This window comes from Pelophylax lessonae (genome assembly GCF_965119305.1).
Source record: "Pelophylax lessonae genome assembly, chromosome: 9".
Taxonomy (NCBI): Eukaryota; Metazoa; Chordata; class Amphibia; order Anura; family Ranidae; genus Pelophylax; species Pelophylax lessonae.
Window position 1 is genome coordinate 85,841,326 of NC_138776.1, and position 16,734 is coordinate 85,858,059.

Below are 16,734 nucleotides of genomic sequence, written 5' to 3' on the forward strand. Positions count from 1 at the left end.
TGTTTTTTTAATTTTTTTTTTATTCTCTTTAACAGACCAAATTATCCGGCAATATTTTTTAGAGAATTTAGACACAACATTTAATTACTGACAAGGGTGCTTACAATGGTCTGTTTATTATTTATGGAAAATCTTTAAACCAAAAAAAAAAAAGAAGAAATGTTGCAGTAACTGCCTAAAAAAGTCCCAAGAGTCGCTCCATTGCTTCTCCATAGAGTGGAGTCACTCCAAAATAGGAAGAGTTTTTGAGATTAATATCACTTTAACTTTAAGAGTTTCTTTATCGGTTAGCAAAAAAATGAATGGCTTAATTATTTTTTCCCATATGTATTTTATATTTACTAATTTGCTTGCTCATCTTAGAAACCAGGCTGTGTTTACTGCATACAGCTCACTTGTTGCTTTATGGCGGATGTAAATATATTGTAGAGATGAGTCATTTGTGACTCACAGAATCCTAGCTGCAATCTGTGTCAAATGTATTCTTCTCTTTCTTTCATTGACAGACACAGCTTCTGGTATTCTTAACCATTGGGTTATACTGCCCACTACAGGAGTAGGACACTAGGCAGAAAAAAATTCTGTCTACGCCCATGGGCAGTCCCAGGGGGGTATACTCGCTCTTTCTGCTTTAGCCACTCAGTTTTTTTTTTTTTTCTGCCTAGCCAGGAGTAAGGACCTAGTTCCTTACTGGGATCTTTTTGCTGGGCATTTTTTTCCTTTTCAAATGGAATTTTTTCTTATCTTTGTATTTTGTTCCCGTGAGAATCATCAATCAACTGCTGGACTGGGAGACGGACTGGAAATTTTTTACAAAATCCAGAGGGTCCTCCAGTCTAGTCCAGCGAGCTGGCAAAGGCCTCAGCTCTGCACTAGGTCGGCCGCAACCTAGCCCCACTGGACGGGGGCTGGCCTGCGAGGTAAACATCTCGCGAGGGCGCATACGACCTGGTCTTGGCCTGAGTCGCAATGTTCCTTCTGGCCGACAGCCCCCCTATTCATAGGGATATGGTGGTGGTTCGCCCCTGTCCATCATTCCTTCCTAAGGTGGTCTGAGTTTTAATTTGAATAAAGACGCGTTGCCTTCCCTGTGTCCCAGGTTTAAACATCCAAAGGAAATTGCTTTCCATGCCTTGGATGTGGTGCGGGCAATTAGGGTGTACCTGGCAGCTACGGAGTCTTTCAGGAAGTCAGACTCTCTATTTGCGTTTACGGATGGACCTCGAGAAGGGTTGTCCACTTACTCTGAGACGTTTCTAGATGGATCAGAGAGACAGTGGCTCAGCCCATTCAATCAGGGGTCAGGTTTCTCCTTTCCCTGTCAAGCTGCGCTCTACTAAGGTGCTTAGTGCCTCCTGGGCCTTCCATCATCAGGCGTCAGTGACTCATGTTTGCAAGGCGGCCACCTGGTCGTCCGTGTACTTTTTCTACAAAGTTTTCTAAAGTGGATGTGTTGGCATCTGCGGATGCTTCCTTTTGGACCAAGGTTTTGCAGGCTGCTGTTTAAGAAGACCTGATCCTATTTGAGTGTGTACTGTTTTTCTCAGATGTTTGTTTGGTTGAGTCCTGTTGCTGGTTGGCTAATATTTAGCATTGGGAATTTTTTGGTTGTTCCCACCCCTCTTGTTAACCATTGGGACGTCCCAAAGCAGTGTTAAAGAATAGCAGGAGCTGTGTCCCTCAATGAACGAAAGAAAATTAGGTTTTTGACTTACCGTAAAATCCATTTCTCTGATGTTCACTGACCGACACAGCACCCACCCCTCTGTGGAGTTATAATTCTCCTGACTCTGCTTGTAACAAAACTGAGTGGCTATAGAAGAGGGAGGGAGTATACACCCTGGAACTGCTCATGGGTGTAACTACAATTTTTTCCGCCTAGTGTCCTACTGTGGGGCAGTATAACCCAATAGTTAAGAATACCAGAAGCTGTGTCCGTTAATGAACATCAGAGAAATGGATTTTATGGTAAGTCAAAAATCCCATTTTTACCAGACTCAAATTGAATGTTAACCGCATATGCCAGTGGCTGCAATCTGTGTGTTTGAGCTGGTCAGTATGTTACCCAGTGAAGGTCTAAGGTGGGCACAAATACACACACACTCATTGGTGGTTAGCTTGGAGTTTTTAAGGGCACTCTGTCATTCCTTGGGCTCCACCACCCATTAACTCACACATGGGTTTTGTAAGACATAAAGTAGCCTGGGGGTTGTATTGATAAGTTATCAGATACAGCAAGTAGGATTTGAAAGAGACAGGCCAGCAGGAACAACCATACCTTGTTTATAAATAAACCAGGATAACCTATGCATTTAACACGATAACCCCTTTCCAGGAAGCTCCATCCTCACGGGCCACTCGGTTCACCTGTGTACTGCAGCTGTATCCCCCCCTTTACCAGCCTGTGTAAAAGTGACTCCTTGCCAAACACATGGCTGTGTAGGGGTTTCTGGGAGGTGTTTGGATCAATGCAGAGGAAAAATAACAACCCCCCCCCCTTCAGTGGTGTCAGTGCCAGCAATAATAAACCCTTCCCTTAACTGATATACCTATCAGCAGTAAACCCTCCACTTACTGGTGGTAGTGACAATAAATGTCCCTGTTCATTGGTGTCAGCGTTACGAACGTTAACAAACCTTATTTATTGGTATTAGTGCCATATAAATCCTCCTGTAGCAATACAAATACCCCTTCACTGGTGTTCAGTAAAATAATTATGTGAAAAAACACTCCTGTGTTTAAAATTAGATTTTATCTACATGATATAGCCTATTCATTTTTTTATTTTTTAGATTTATTTACACTTTAATGTGCATATGTAGTTTATGTGAATTGGGGGAAGTTTTTAGTCTTTTAATAGGTAGTCTGTGACACCCCCCCCCCCCCTAAAAAAAAAAAAACTTTGCTATTCTACACCCCTTTACCAGTTGAGGGTTGTCTCCCGTGGAAATGAAGTTAAAATGATAAATACGCCCCTTTTGTAGAACAGTTGTACGGAAATTTTGTTTGTTGAGAAAGTTGGGCGTCACGATGATGCTCAGGGGTAGACGCGAGGAGAGGGAAGTGGATGACTGCCTTCGATGGTTGAAGCACTCCAAAAATGCGTCACATGTTTCGTGCTTACTCATAATTGGTGTGCGCTGGTTTCATTGGCACCATTAAATTCGCTCTGGTCTTACCTGGAGTGGTGTTACCTGCTTGTATCTAGTTTATTTGGATGCTCAGGGGTAAGTGAAGAGTTGTTTGTCACACTAGCACTTTTATATGCTAAACTCCTAGAATTGCCATATTGGGTGTACAATAAAAAGACTCATAGGACTAGTGTCAGTTCTACAAATTACACTTTTAATCCATCACTTGAGGACCCAGGTATAATGTCATTCTCCTCTACCTTTATGTGCAGCGTTCTGGTTTATTAATAAATTACACAGACTGTGTCTGTTACCAATGATCATTTGCATATTCATCATCTTTACATACAAAAGAGTTCACCTCTACAAGCACCCACTATATGCTTCCCCAATGTGAATACATGCACATTTAAAGAGAAATTGTTAGTCCTTAATGAGAGGCACTTCAACCCATTGTTAAAGGAGATGTACAGCCAAAGCTGTACATCTCCTATGAATCACAAGAGTGCAGTTCGTTCTGCACTCCTATGACCCATTTTCAGAAGAGAGCAGGCTGAAGTCTGCTCTCTGCTGATGTCGCAGGAGTCGTTCTAGGGACTGCGTCTTCACGACCCCGGAGTCGGGACATGCCAGGTGCCTGGCCGACACCCATCTCAGCCTCTCAGCAAGCCGATGAGAGGCTAAACCAGCCGCTCCCTCCCCTTCACAGCCCAGCACTCCAATTAGCGAGGAGGGGGCAGAGCAGAGAGCTGCTGACTGTCACCAGCTCTCTGCTCGGGGAGCTATCAGAACCGAGAGAATGGCGGTGTTCGATTGCTCGATTCTCAATGCAGAGGCGCTGGGGGACAGATGCAGTCTTGGACTGATGGTGCATCCACCTAGGTAAATGTAAACGGGGGGGGGGGGGGGGGGAACAAACGCCATACTTTTTTTTAAATTTGTCCTATTTTTTTTTTCAACTTTGTTTTCAGGTGAAAACAAAGGAAAAATGTGTTATTATAGTTTTATTATTTTATTTTTTTCTAACATTCTGCAGAATGCTTAATGAGAGGAAGCTCTGCGGTCTCCTTACATCTGATACTTCCCACTGACTTACTAGAGTCCTCTTTTATCTTGTGCAGAGAATAGTTTAACCATACAAGATTTGGTAGAGATAGCCCAGCCTAACTTTTCAATAGTGCTTTGAAGCATTTAACGTAAGTGTTCTGCTATCTTGTTAGATCTGTAATGCAAGCAGAAAACTACTTTGGACATATTTTCTGCAGTACAAAGTTACTTAAGGTGGAACTAAACTGTGTCTGAGCAGCATAAACTGAAAACACTATTTAATTCATATTTAATATTCACAGCAACCCTCCAAAAATCCATCTCTCTCCAAGCTTTTTTTTTTTTTTTTTTGAGAAAAAAACCATCATTCCTAGCAATGGCCATCTTGAGTAAGGGCATACTCGTATAGCATTTACTTCCTGTAATCTATCTGCCCTTTGCTCAGACATGCAGGCTGGAGCATGTGCTTAGTTGAGAAAGCCCCTCCTCCCAGATAAAAGTAAAAAAACCCATGAAGACTCTTAGGATATATGACATAATTTTGACCTAGGAAGTAATTTAAGAAATGTAAAAAAGTAATAAAACAAGTGAATATAATATACCCTTCTATCTGTTTACTAATGCTAACAGTTTAAAGACGTAAAACATTGAAAGAGCATGTCAACCCAGAATTTCATATTCCTGATATATGCCTGCTATATATCATGTACTTGTATAAAAATGTATCCTGCTTCCTTTTCTGTGCAATACTTGGTATTTGACAGTCACTCTGCTTCCCTGCTAAAAAGTGGGCATACTAGGCATGAGAGCACAACATGGTCAGTTCTCCAGCTATGCTGAGAACTCAGCCTGCTCTCCAATGATCAGACTGGTACTGTCAACCCCCCCGCGCACAGTCATTTACTGGTAAGACCAGTGTTATGCTGGTTTCCCCTAGCGGGGGATCTGACTGCCAATCCCTGCTGAGCAGGCAGATGGCTGGACTGTGTCCACTCTGCTTATGCACAGCGGACACAGACACAGCCCACTCTCCTTTATGGGCAGATTTAAACAGACCACCTGTCCATTTACCACCCGACAGCCATCTGATCCCCATCCATCTGTTTTTAGCAGATCGGATGGGATGTCTATTTACATACCACTGCTACATAGAGCAGAATGAAGGGTCTGCCTGAAAAATGACAGGTAGACTGATCAGTCCGCCTGTGTGAAAGGGCCCAAAGATCCCATGCAGCGAAGAATAGAGGGTATGTGATCACTTATTTAAAAAAAAAAAATGGGGGGGAATTTATAATGTTTCTATTAAGTATATACACAAATGTTGTGCCTTTCATTTCCATTTTAAACTGGGTTATTTTACAAGGTGAGGGTTTACATATAAAGTACTTTAATGTTGATAGAGTGAATTTAGTTTAGCTGTAACAGTACATATTTGGAGCATATTGAGGTTTGCTTTGAGAAACCATTCATAGTCTTTAACTGTTAATTTCGTCAAAGCAACTTTTTCTCAATTAAAATTTTATTTTTATGGATTACAGTGAAGTAATTGTGTTTGTTTTTTTTTTGTTTTTTTTGTACTTCATTTCATTTAATTGTAATGTGTTATTGGTCCAAGTACAATGGGTTACAGTACAATATCCATTCAAAACACACCAGCTCAAAAACTTGATAGGTGGATAATAAAGCAGGTACATGAATATACAGAGCAAATAACGGACCATTACCTAAAAATGTAGAACTACCTACAGGCTATTTTAATAGGTAAAAGTGAAAGAATAGCAAACAAAGCCAAAATGTAAAGGAGTGTACATTGCAAATTGTTGTGCAACAAATAAAAGGATTGAAAATATTGTGTGGTGCAGAGCTGCGCAAGATTTTGCGCACTCCAGTTTCATAATATTAACCCCACAGTGCCTTGGAATACCTAAAAGCTAAGTTGTGTTATGCAAACCTGGACAAGAGCTCTGATGGCCTTTTGGCCCACCGAAGATTTGTTTTCTTCCTTATTGCGCTCAAAGTGTAAACGGGGGTGATCATCCTTACCAGTTGGTTTGACTACAGCTCAGCCATGAGAAGCTTTCTCACGGTTTACATGACTCTCCTGTTTTTGGGGTACTTGGGGATTTTGCAAATGAGTGTGTAACTGAATGCGAGTGATCCCATGGCCAGATTAGCAAGTATATCGAGCCCACAGGTTTGCTTTAAGATCCTTAACGTACTAAAACCAGTAGTCTGACTCATGGCAACTGTAACTTTAGAAATATTTCCTCTATAGTCAGAACCTTAAGCCAAAATATATGTAAATCAGGAACATGAATATGTGTGTGTATGTATATGTTTTAATTTTCCAACCATTTCTCTGTTTTCATGCAGCCAGGAGCTATGGTCGCAGACGAGGTAAATACATTGAGAATTGTTTGGGTGTTCTTGCTGTCTAGATTCTCAGGCCAGAAAAAAATCAAGCTTTTTGGGGTGATGCAGTAATTGAGCTCTAATGATTTATGTATATATTTAGAGTTACTTTAATTATATGTGATTGAAAGGACTAGAAAATCTGAAACGCGTGCTTGCTCAAAAAGAATTGTGAATCACATTTACATAATTATATAAATTTAAATGAGCATGGCTCAAAGCACAGCCTGAAATGGCTAATGACATTAAACGGTAGACGTTTATGCCACGGGAAATTTCATATATCTTCATTTTATGTCTCTTCAATATATGTAAATATGAAACTTCTTTAATATGTGCAATCGTGTGTTTTAGATTTTAAAGACCCCTTAACTTTACCCCTTACATCAGTGATTTTCTAACCCTTGGCTTTGAATCATTTGCTTCTTTAGTGTAAATTTCAGAAAATAAAATGTAAATTCTTCTGTTTTATTTGTAATTATTTTTGTTCTTATTTTGGCATGGAACCTGCTGTTTCATTAGGGTTACTAAGCTAGGATTAAATTTGCTTCAAAAGAAACCTTTCCAAGTTTTTTTTTTTTTTTCTTTTTATCTCTAGTGGCACCTTTCTAGGGTGCACTCACACTAGCGTTTTGAACCAATCCTGGGCATGGTTCAGCTTCTTGGGCCAGTGGATTTGTGTAGTAAGTGCAAATCGTGCCAGTGGACAGCTCTCTCTGTAGAGGACTGTGTACTGAAACGGGGATCACTGGTCTGAGTGTGCCCAGGAGTACTTCCTTAATAGTTCGGTGTGAGTGTGGACCAGTGGGTAAGTGGGGAAAATGAAAAATCTCGGGTCTTATTTCCCCAGTTTAATCAACCGGAACCTCCGCAAAGAGCTTCTTGCCAAAAGAAACAAGGATCTACAGTGGCTGGACAATCTGATCCTGTTGAGCCGGGGTACGAGAGGGTCTATGATATGTTGGCTCTGCTCTCCGGCGCTTCGCCTGGGGAAGTCTTTTCTTCCCCTTTAATGGACAGTGATTTCCACGGATGCCAGTCTGTCTGGGTGGGGAGGTGTCTTGGGAGTATACTCGGCTCAAGGTTTTTGGACTTCATCGGCAGACTAGACCCCTCTCAACATCATGGAGATTCAGGCGATCAGGCTTTGTCTCAGTGGACAGATAGTATGCAGCGATTCCCGGTGAGGATATATTTGGACAATGCTACGGCTGTGGCATATGTCAATCATCAAGGGGGCACAGGAAGTGCCCTGGAGGCCCGGGAAGTAGCCGGCATCCTGAGGAGGGCAGAACGATATGTTCCGGCCCTCTCTGCTGTGCACATTCCAGGGGGTAGAGAATTGGCAAGCGGACTATCTGTCGGCAGACAATGGATCAGTGAGAATGGTCTCTTTATCCGGAGGTGTTTCATCAACTGTGTCTCCGGTGGGGGATTCCCGATGTGGACCTGTTGGTCTCCTGTCACAACAGGAAGGTGCAGAGGTTTGTGTCAAGGTCTCGGGATCCTCTGGCCGGCGCCGCGATCACCCCGGTGACACCCTGGGGTTAGTATCTGATTTACAGTTACAGAGGGAGAAAGGCAGTCGGCTAATGTAAACAAAGCCACCTGTCATTCTCCCTCCCGCCCCCGCTCGCTCACTGGGATCCTCGTGCGCGTGACCGGCGGACCCGATGTCCGCCGGTCACTCGCGATCGGCAGTTACAGAGGGAGAAAGGCAGGCGGCTAATGTAAACAAAGCCACCTGTCATTCTCCCTCATACGGTCCTGCTATGTAGGACCGTAGATCTCTGCTCTTACATGAAAAGCCACATCCCTGCACAGTAAGAATCACTCCCCTAGGGACACACTTAACCCCTCCTTCTCCAATAAAGTTAACCCCTTCCCTGCCAGTGTCAGTTTTTCAGTAACAGTGCATATGTATAGCACTGATTACTGTAGTATTGTCACTGGTACCCCCAAAAGTGTCAAAAATGTCAGTCAAGGGTCCGATCTGTCTGCCGCAATGTCGCAGTACCGCAAAAAAAATCGTAGATCGCCGCCATTACTCGTAAAAAAAAAAAAAAAAACTATAAAAATGACATCTTTCCCTTAATTAGTAATCGCAATAACTTTTGCGCAAACCAATCAAAATATGCTTATTGCGATTTTTTTTTTTTTTTTTACCAAACATATGTAGCAGAAAACAAATTGGCCTAAAATGTTAAATTTAGATTTTTACGTTTTTTTGGGAATGTCATATAAAAAAAATGTAAAAAATATTGTTATTTTTGCAAAATTGTCGCTTTTTTTTGTTTATAGCTCATGATCAAAAAATCGCACAGGTGATCAAATACCACCAAAAGAAAGCTCTGTGGGGAAAAAAGGACGTCAATTTCATTTGGGTACAGCGTCGCACGACCGCGCAATTGTCCATTAAATTCACGCAGTGCCGAATTGCAAAATACCCCCTGGTCAGGAAGGGGGTAAAATCTTCGGCTGCCATTTTCTTGTAGTTTCCTATTTCTATCAATCGGCTGCCATGTGTTTGGAGTCTTTGGGGAGGTGGTTAGGTGGTGGGGCTCTAGTGTGGTAGTTCTATAAACTTCCGCTTCCTCTCTGATCACCGCATGGCGTGCAGCCTGACACACTACATCCGAGAAGGGGGTGGTGAGTCTCTGCGGGGGTTATTTGGCTCGATCTTGCTGCTATAGCGATTTTGGTGCACTGGGAGTACTGCTGTTGCAGCAGTGGGTTGGTATTTTTTACAGCAATTTTACACATTTTGCTGGTGTTTCCAGGTTAACGCATGGAGTCCCCAGGAGCACGTGTCACTACCTGACCCCCTCTCTGAGGCTGCGGGACCTGCGAGGTCCCAGTCCGCCTTGTCTACTATGATGGCAGTCCTGCAGTCACTGGTGTCTAAAGTAGATTTGGTCCTCCAAAATAGGACAAGTAAAAACCGGCCTCCACCTTGACCTGCTTCCTTTGCCTCCTCAGATTCTATGGTGGATTTTGCAGCTGTAGATGCAAGTCACCCTATTGGGTCTTCATCCAGGCACCCTGTGAGCTCTAATAGTGAGGATGATTTCTCTTCCACTATGGCTGTGCATGAAAAGGTGCTGGTGGATGAATTGATTATATCAGTGTGGGAAACTTTAAAATTGGAGGACGCAGCTACTACTGCTTCAGGGGCAAAGGTGCTATTTGGTACCCGCAGAGCCTCCAAGCCGCCTCTTTCCCACCTATTTCTACAACATTGTCGCAAGTCAGTGGGGTTCCCCCAAACACTGTCTGAGTCCCGATGTGCTTTGCTAGAAGATATCCGTTTGAAGAGTCCACGCTTAAGAAACTGACAGTACCACCTGTGGTAGACTCTCAGGTTTCCAGGTTGAATAAAGCCATCCTCCTTCCGGTGGAGGACTCTGTCATTTAAGGATCCCTTTTGACAAGAGAGCTGAATATCTTGTACATTTCTTTATCAGCATGGCTAGTTACCTTCTGCGGCCATTGTTTGCCATAACCTTGGTTTCACAGTCATTAACAGAATAGGCTAAGCTCGTGCGCCAGGATTTGGATGGTGGACAACCTCCTCCTGACCTGGCAAGGCTGACGAACCAGTTGGTTCAGGGGTTACAGTATCTGTGATGCCTCTCTGGATGCGGCCCCCTAAGCCTGCAGGGTGTCTGTGATGGCAGTGACTCTGGGCAGCATGATATGGCTGAAATACTGGTCTGCAGACCTGGCTTCCAAGAAGGTATTGACTGATCTCCCTTTTGTAGGAGACCGCTTGTTTGGAGCTTCTATGGAGGAGATCATTAAGGGTCTTACAGTAGGTAGGAGTACTCTTTCCGCAGTCTGCCAGGAGTAAAGAGACTCGTTGCAAGCGTGGTCCTTTCTTCTCGGCCCATAAGCGGTCCTTTCGGGATCTAAGGACCAGGTATCAAAGTCCACCCAAAACCCTGCAGCGGGTTCAAAGAGGCCCTGTCTGGGTAAGTCGAGAGCGGGCCCCTCCAGGACTGAAGACAAACTCGCTTCAGCCTGAAGGGACACCCTCAAATGTACTTGGGGTGGGTGGACATCTTCGCTTCTTTCCAGGATCGTGGCCCTCCTGGATTCAAGACAAATGGGTTCACGAGTTGATTCGGTCCGGGTACAAGATCGAGTTTCGATTCTTGCCTCTGGCAAGGTTTTTTTCTTTCAATCTGCATTTGTCCCTAGATCGTCTACAAGGTCTTCTTTGGGTGGTACAGGATCTGCTCTCACAGGGGGTCATTGTACCCGTTCTGGAATCCCAATATATGTCCTGCATCAGCGTTTCCTTCGATTTGCCGTGGGCGGGAAGCACTATCAATTCATTGCATTAACCTTTTGGTCTCACCTCGGCTCCTCGGGGGTTTACAAGTTGGCTTTACTGAGGCAGAAGGGGATTGTGGTGCTTGGGTACCTGGATGATCTCGTTCGTAGGTCCTGGTACGCAGACCTAGTATGGCTGGTCACCGATGTCCCTTGGAGACTCTCAGAAGATCTGTTCACTCAGGAATCGATCTTCCATTCTGCTTTACATTTGCTGGCTTTGATCGCCTGGCTATTGAAAGCCAGGTGTTGAAGGATAGAGGGGTGTCTGAATCGGTGATTCCTATGCTGTTAAAAGCTAGAAAATCCATGTCTAGGAAGATTTTGTATTGAGTCTGGAGGGCATACATTACTTGATGCGAGTCTCAGGAGGGGGTTCCCCCCCCCCCCCCGTTCCTTCTCGGTGTCTCATGGCTTGGAGTTTCTCCAGAGGTGTAGTTCAGCGTTTGGCCTTGGGCACCATCAAAGGCCATATTTCGGCCCTGGTGACTTTCATTCAAGGCCCGTTGTCCACAGATTCCTTGGTCCAAACCTTTGTTCAGGGTGTCTGCCACCTGGCTCCCCCTATGAGGTCTTCGCTGCCTACGTGGGACCTTAATTTGGTGCGGTCAGTTCTTCAGAAACCTTCCTTTGAAAATATTTGAGATTCCTCTGCTCACTTTGACACAGTGTCCTAAGCCTTAGCATTCTAAAGAGATTTCCTTTACATTTTCTGGATGTGGTTATAGCTAGCAATCGGGGTGAACCTGGCGGCGACTGAGTCCTTCCAAAAATCTGTTTTTTTTTTTTTTTTGTCCTTACGGATGGACCCCGTAAGGGGATGGCCGTGTTTTCTACAACCATTTCCAGTTGGATCAGACAGATAGTGGTGCAGACCTATTCGATTAAGGGTCAGGATCCTTTCCCTGCTAAGGCTCGTTCTACGAGGGCGATTAGTGCCTCCTGGGCCTCCCATCAGACGTCAGTGATGCAGGTATGCACGGTGGCCACATGGTCGTCTGTACACATTCACAAATTTTTATAATGTGGATGTGTTGGCATCTTCGAGTGCGTCTTTTGGCCGCAAGGTTTTGCAGGCCGCTGTTGGAGAGGTTTAGTCCTCTTTGAGGGTGTATTTTTTGTTTTTGTTAGGTGAGATCCATTTGTTCCTGGTTGAGCTCTTGTTTTGCCTGGTTGGTTATGTTTAGCCATTGGGAAGTGTTTGTTTTTTTTCTTTCTGTTATTCCCACCCCTCATTGACCTTGACTGATGGGACGTCCCACAGCAGTAAGATATGGAGCTGTGTTCGTCAATAAACGAAAGAGGAAACTGGATTTTTGTCTTACCGTAAAATCCTTTTCTCTGATGTTCATTGACGGACACAGCACCCGCCCTCCTATGGAGTTGGGTTTTATGTTCTTCTGACACTGCTGGTTACAAAACTGAAGTCCTATAGCAAGAAGTGGGACTATACCCCCTGGGACTGCCCTATAGACGTGGTCAATTTTTTTCTGCCTAGTGGCCTACTTTTATGGAGCAGTATAAACCCATCAGTCAAGTAGATATGGAGCTGTGTCCATCAATGAACATCAGAGAAAAGGATTTTACTGTAAAACAAAATCCAGTTTTTTTTTTTTTTTTTTTTTTTCTGCAAGAAAAAATAACGGGCCTTTTAAGGCAGTTGGGAGGAAACAACATATGACGTCGCTCCAGGTTCTCCAAGGCCAAAGTCGAGTGAGGGCCAGCTTGCCCTCACTTGACTTGCTGTCTAGGACTCCCTCGGACTGGATCGTTTTCTCCGCTACCAACCACTCCGGTAAGTAGGGAAAATGACCAGGAAGCTGAGGGGGGCACCTCTCCCTCGCCACCCATAAAAGTGATCCCGTGGTGAACCTGCCGCTGGGACCACTCTAACGTTATAACGGACCGCCCGCCATTTAAAAAATACCGGGGATATGCCAGCAGTTAGCTGCCATAACCCTGGTATTTAACGCCAAAGTACCGACGTAAAACTTCGGCGGGTGGTCCGTAAGTGGGTAAAAAAAAAAGCACTTATCCTATATGGCAGATTGCAAAGCTCCATAGCATTGCTTTTGAATGGAGGAGTCTGGTTTTTCCGTGTTCTCTGGGTTTTGTTATCCAGGATTGGGGCCAAGCACTTGAAGGTTTCATAGGGGGTTATTTACTAAAGGCAAGTGCACTTGGAAGTGCCCTCACTGTAGATATGAGCGGGACATGCAAGGAAAATAAAAACCGCTTTTTTTGATTGCGCATGATTGGATGATAGAAATTGGCAGAGCTTCCCCTCATTTCAGTTCTTCCCCTCCGATCTACAGCGACTGCACTTCCAAGTGCAAGTGCAGTGATTTACCTTGAGTAAATAAACCCTAGTGTCCAGGCCAGGTTGTATATGCATGTTGAATATGCAGGTGTGCATGCTCATTAATAGCCAAACTTGATGATAGCTCAGGGCTCCCATTCTGAAGACAGAGCTGTGTGCTTCAGCCAGAAGGGAAGTGTTCTTGCTAGGAGACTTGACCAAATGTTAGGGGGATTCCCTGCCCTTGGAACTGGGAGTGTTAGGACAGCTGTGCAAGTCTGTCGAAACTAAGAAAGCTAAGTTGGCTAGCGAGTCCAAGGGACTGGAGGGAGTCCAGGAGGAGTGAGAGGCCAGTGTAGCACGGATGCTGCTTTTTAAGGAGTCTGATGAGCACAGGTGTAAGAAACCAAAGTAAAGAGAGAAGCAGTCCTGCTGAACACGAGAAGTCATATGGCTTAGTATTTTCTATTGACGGTTTCATTGTTGGAAAACCCCCTGCATGGGAAACTTATTGGACTTTGCTCACTACCGCTGTCAGACATGCATACAAGCACGTGGGGGCTATACAAACTACTGCGTACCATTTTGTGTTGCTGCAATGACATATCAGCAAAAAGGACTAGCCTGCTGCATCATTTTTTCACTTTAATTTTCGAGGTGTCTTTGAATTCAGACCTCTACGTTGATGATTTAATTTCCATCAAACGATGTGGCATCCTTTCGTTCCGAACACATTACCCAGTACATATCAATATAGATATCCAGCATAATGTTTTCCCCCCATTGAGGTGTGTGTGTGTGTGTCTGTATGTATGTGTGTGTATGTATATATATATATATATATATATAGTGTGTGTGTATGTATGTATATGTGTGTGTGTGTGTGTATATATATATATATATATATATATATATATATATATATATATATATATATATATATATATATATATATATATATATATAAACACATCCCCCCCCCCCAAATCAGCCATATCTTTATGACCAGGAATCTAATATTGAGTAGGGGCCCCTTTTGCCACCAAAACAGCCCTGACCCGTTGTCATGGATGCCACTAGACCTCTGAAGGTATGCTATGGTAACTGGCATCAGCCCATCAGTAGTGGCAGGGTGAATTATCCTGCTGAAAGAAGCCCCTGCTATCAGGGAATACCATTTTCATGAAGGAGTGTACTTGGCCAGCAACAGTATTTAGGTGTGTGTCAAGAAAAATCCACATGAATGGCAAGTTTCCAAACAGAACATTGCCCATAGCCCATTTCCCATACTGCATCCTAAAGCCCTCTGCTTCCCAGGTAAGCGACTCTCACATCCCGGCCATCCACATGATGTAAATGAAACCTAATTCATCAGACTAGGCCATCTTCTTCCATTGCTCCGGTGTCCAGTTCTGGTGAACTTGTCCATTTGTAGGTGCTTATGGCTGTAGACACGGGCCTGACCAGTCTGCAGCTACACAGTCCCTTACACAGTAGACTGTGATGCCCATTTTTCTCCTTTCAACACATCCACTTCAAGGACAATAATGCAGTGAATATTTTAGCAAAGTCTTTGTGCTGGCTGTCCTGTCCACAGCTGGCACAGTAGTTACTAACCCCAAATGACATTGCTACTTTCATTAGAGTTGGCATTAAGCTGTGGGGCGGGGGAGAGAATCTGTATCCATGGATTGTAATGAAAACTATCCAGCCTGACAATGACCCCACCCTCTGTGTTCCTCTTGCAGTGTCCGGTTCATTTAGAAAATGGCTTTGCTGATGTCTAAAAGCTGGCCGAACACTATATAATGTACAATCTGATTGTGAAATCGCATTTAGCTTTATGTAAACTGTATAATAGGACACACCTAAACAAGCCATTCAAATGTGTATGCAATCAGGCAGGCCTTTGTACTACACAGTGGATGTAAAATCTGAAGCAGATTTTACAATTGGATTGTGTATATACCCAGTTATATGAAGTGTGGTAGATGGCGGTCTGCCTACTGTCCCCCCAACAATTTTAACAAAAAGTGCAGTTATTTTTTATTAACCTGGAGCTGTTATTTAAATAAGCGTATGTATTGGGTGGTCTTTTTTACTTTTTATTTTTATTTTTTTATATTTCGTCCCTTTGAGCATGTGTGGAATGTTAACATTATATGGTATTTGAGAAAAAGTGGAGCAGTTGTTTGCAAACCCCTTATAATCCACAAATAGAGTTGCAAGTACTGCTGAAACTAGTAGTAGATTTTAAGAGTATATAATTTTACCAACAATTACAGTGTTTCATTAAAAGAGAAGTATGGGGTTTGTTTGTTTTTTCCCCTATTTATACTTCCCTCGGTGGATGCAGCATCAGTTCGATGCTGCATCTGTCCCCCGGCACCTCTGCAATAAGAAGCGAACGATCACACACCCCGGATCGCTCGGTTCTGACAACTCCCCGAGCAGAGAGCTGCAAATGGTCAAACAGCAGCTCTCTGCTCTGCTCCCGGGTGGCGGTTCAGGCACCTGGCGGATCCCAGCTCTCTGGTCCAGATGAAGCTGTGCCTGGACCGACTTCTGTGTTGTCAGCAGAGCGGACTTCAGCCCCCTCTCTGCTGAAAATGGGTCACCTGAGTGCAGAATGAACTACACTCCTGTGATCCATAGGAGATGTACAGCCAAATGAGCTTTGGCTGTACATCTCCTTTTTAATGTGTCTCTAACCTATTAAAGTGCTTGCTGTTCCTTACTTTTTTGAGCTGTGTTGTATATTCTTTTCTATAGGCTCCCTCTAGTGGATATCTCTAGATCCAGCAGGGTATTTGGTATCCCTTTTGACCTGCTGCTTAAAAGAACATCCATGGATGAATAGTATTGAGAGATATTCAGAACTGCAGAGAAGAGGCTGAATAATAAATTGTTGCTCTGCGTGCTTCTAGACTATGCATACACAATAATGATTGTGTTTATTTTAGATTAATATTAGACCTTTCAGCAAGTAATTGAATGTTCATGAGATAGTGGGGTGGGTGGACTTGGCACTAAGCTAGGAATTTGTTCACAAATTTGTGAAATCAAGGTTTTACAATGCACTTAATGGGCTCATTCACATGAGCATCAAAACATCACATATAGATGTGTATCGTTTTTTTCACGTTAGGTTGTACGCATGAAGGTTATGGGCCCATTCACACAGCTACACCTTCGGTGAAATGTTGTGCTTTGTTCAGCAACATAAAAAAATAGTACAAAGGTGTGCCTGGGCCTATAGTTCGGACCATATTTTACACTGTACACATGTAAATGTTTGCATATAGCTTATATGGGCTGTTGTGCCCGCCACCGCTGCTCAGGACCAAAATGTTATCACCAAAGAGTAGCCAGCACCACTGCTGATTACACACTGATTATTTGATGGCTCTGAATGAGTCATCTGTGTGGCAGGGCATATGCAGAATGATTTTGGTCTTCAGCCAGTCAGAATCACCTGAGTTTATTATGTACGTGTGCTGCTGATGCACA

General features: G+C 43.6%; 1 protein-coding gene across 4 annotated transcripts in view; it reads left to right on the top strand.

The window, feature by feature from the left end:
• Window positions 1–16,734, top strand: part of CPEB3 (cytoplasmic polyadenylation element binding protein 3) — a 269,676-nt gene that overhangs the window by 157,241 nt on the left and 95,701 nt on the right. For 3 of the 4 annotated variants that reach the window (XM_082267592.1, XM_082267594.1, XM_082267593.1), the window contains exon 5: window positions 6,552–6,575. The exons of the other annotated variant lie outside the window; for it this stretch is intronic. In XM_082267592.1, coding sequence (XP_082123718.1) covers window positions 6,552–6,575 — 24 coding nt within the window. The remainder of the gene's footprint in view (window positions 1–6,551; window positions 6,576–16,734) is intronic. 4 annotated transcript variants of the gene reach the window in all.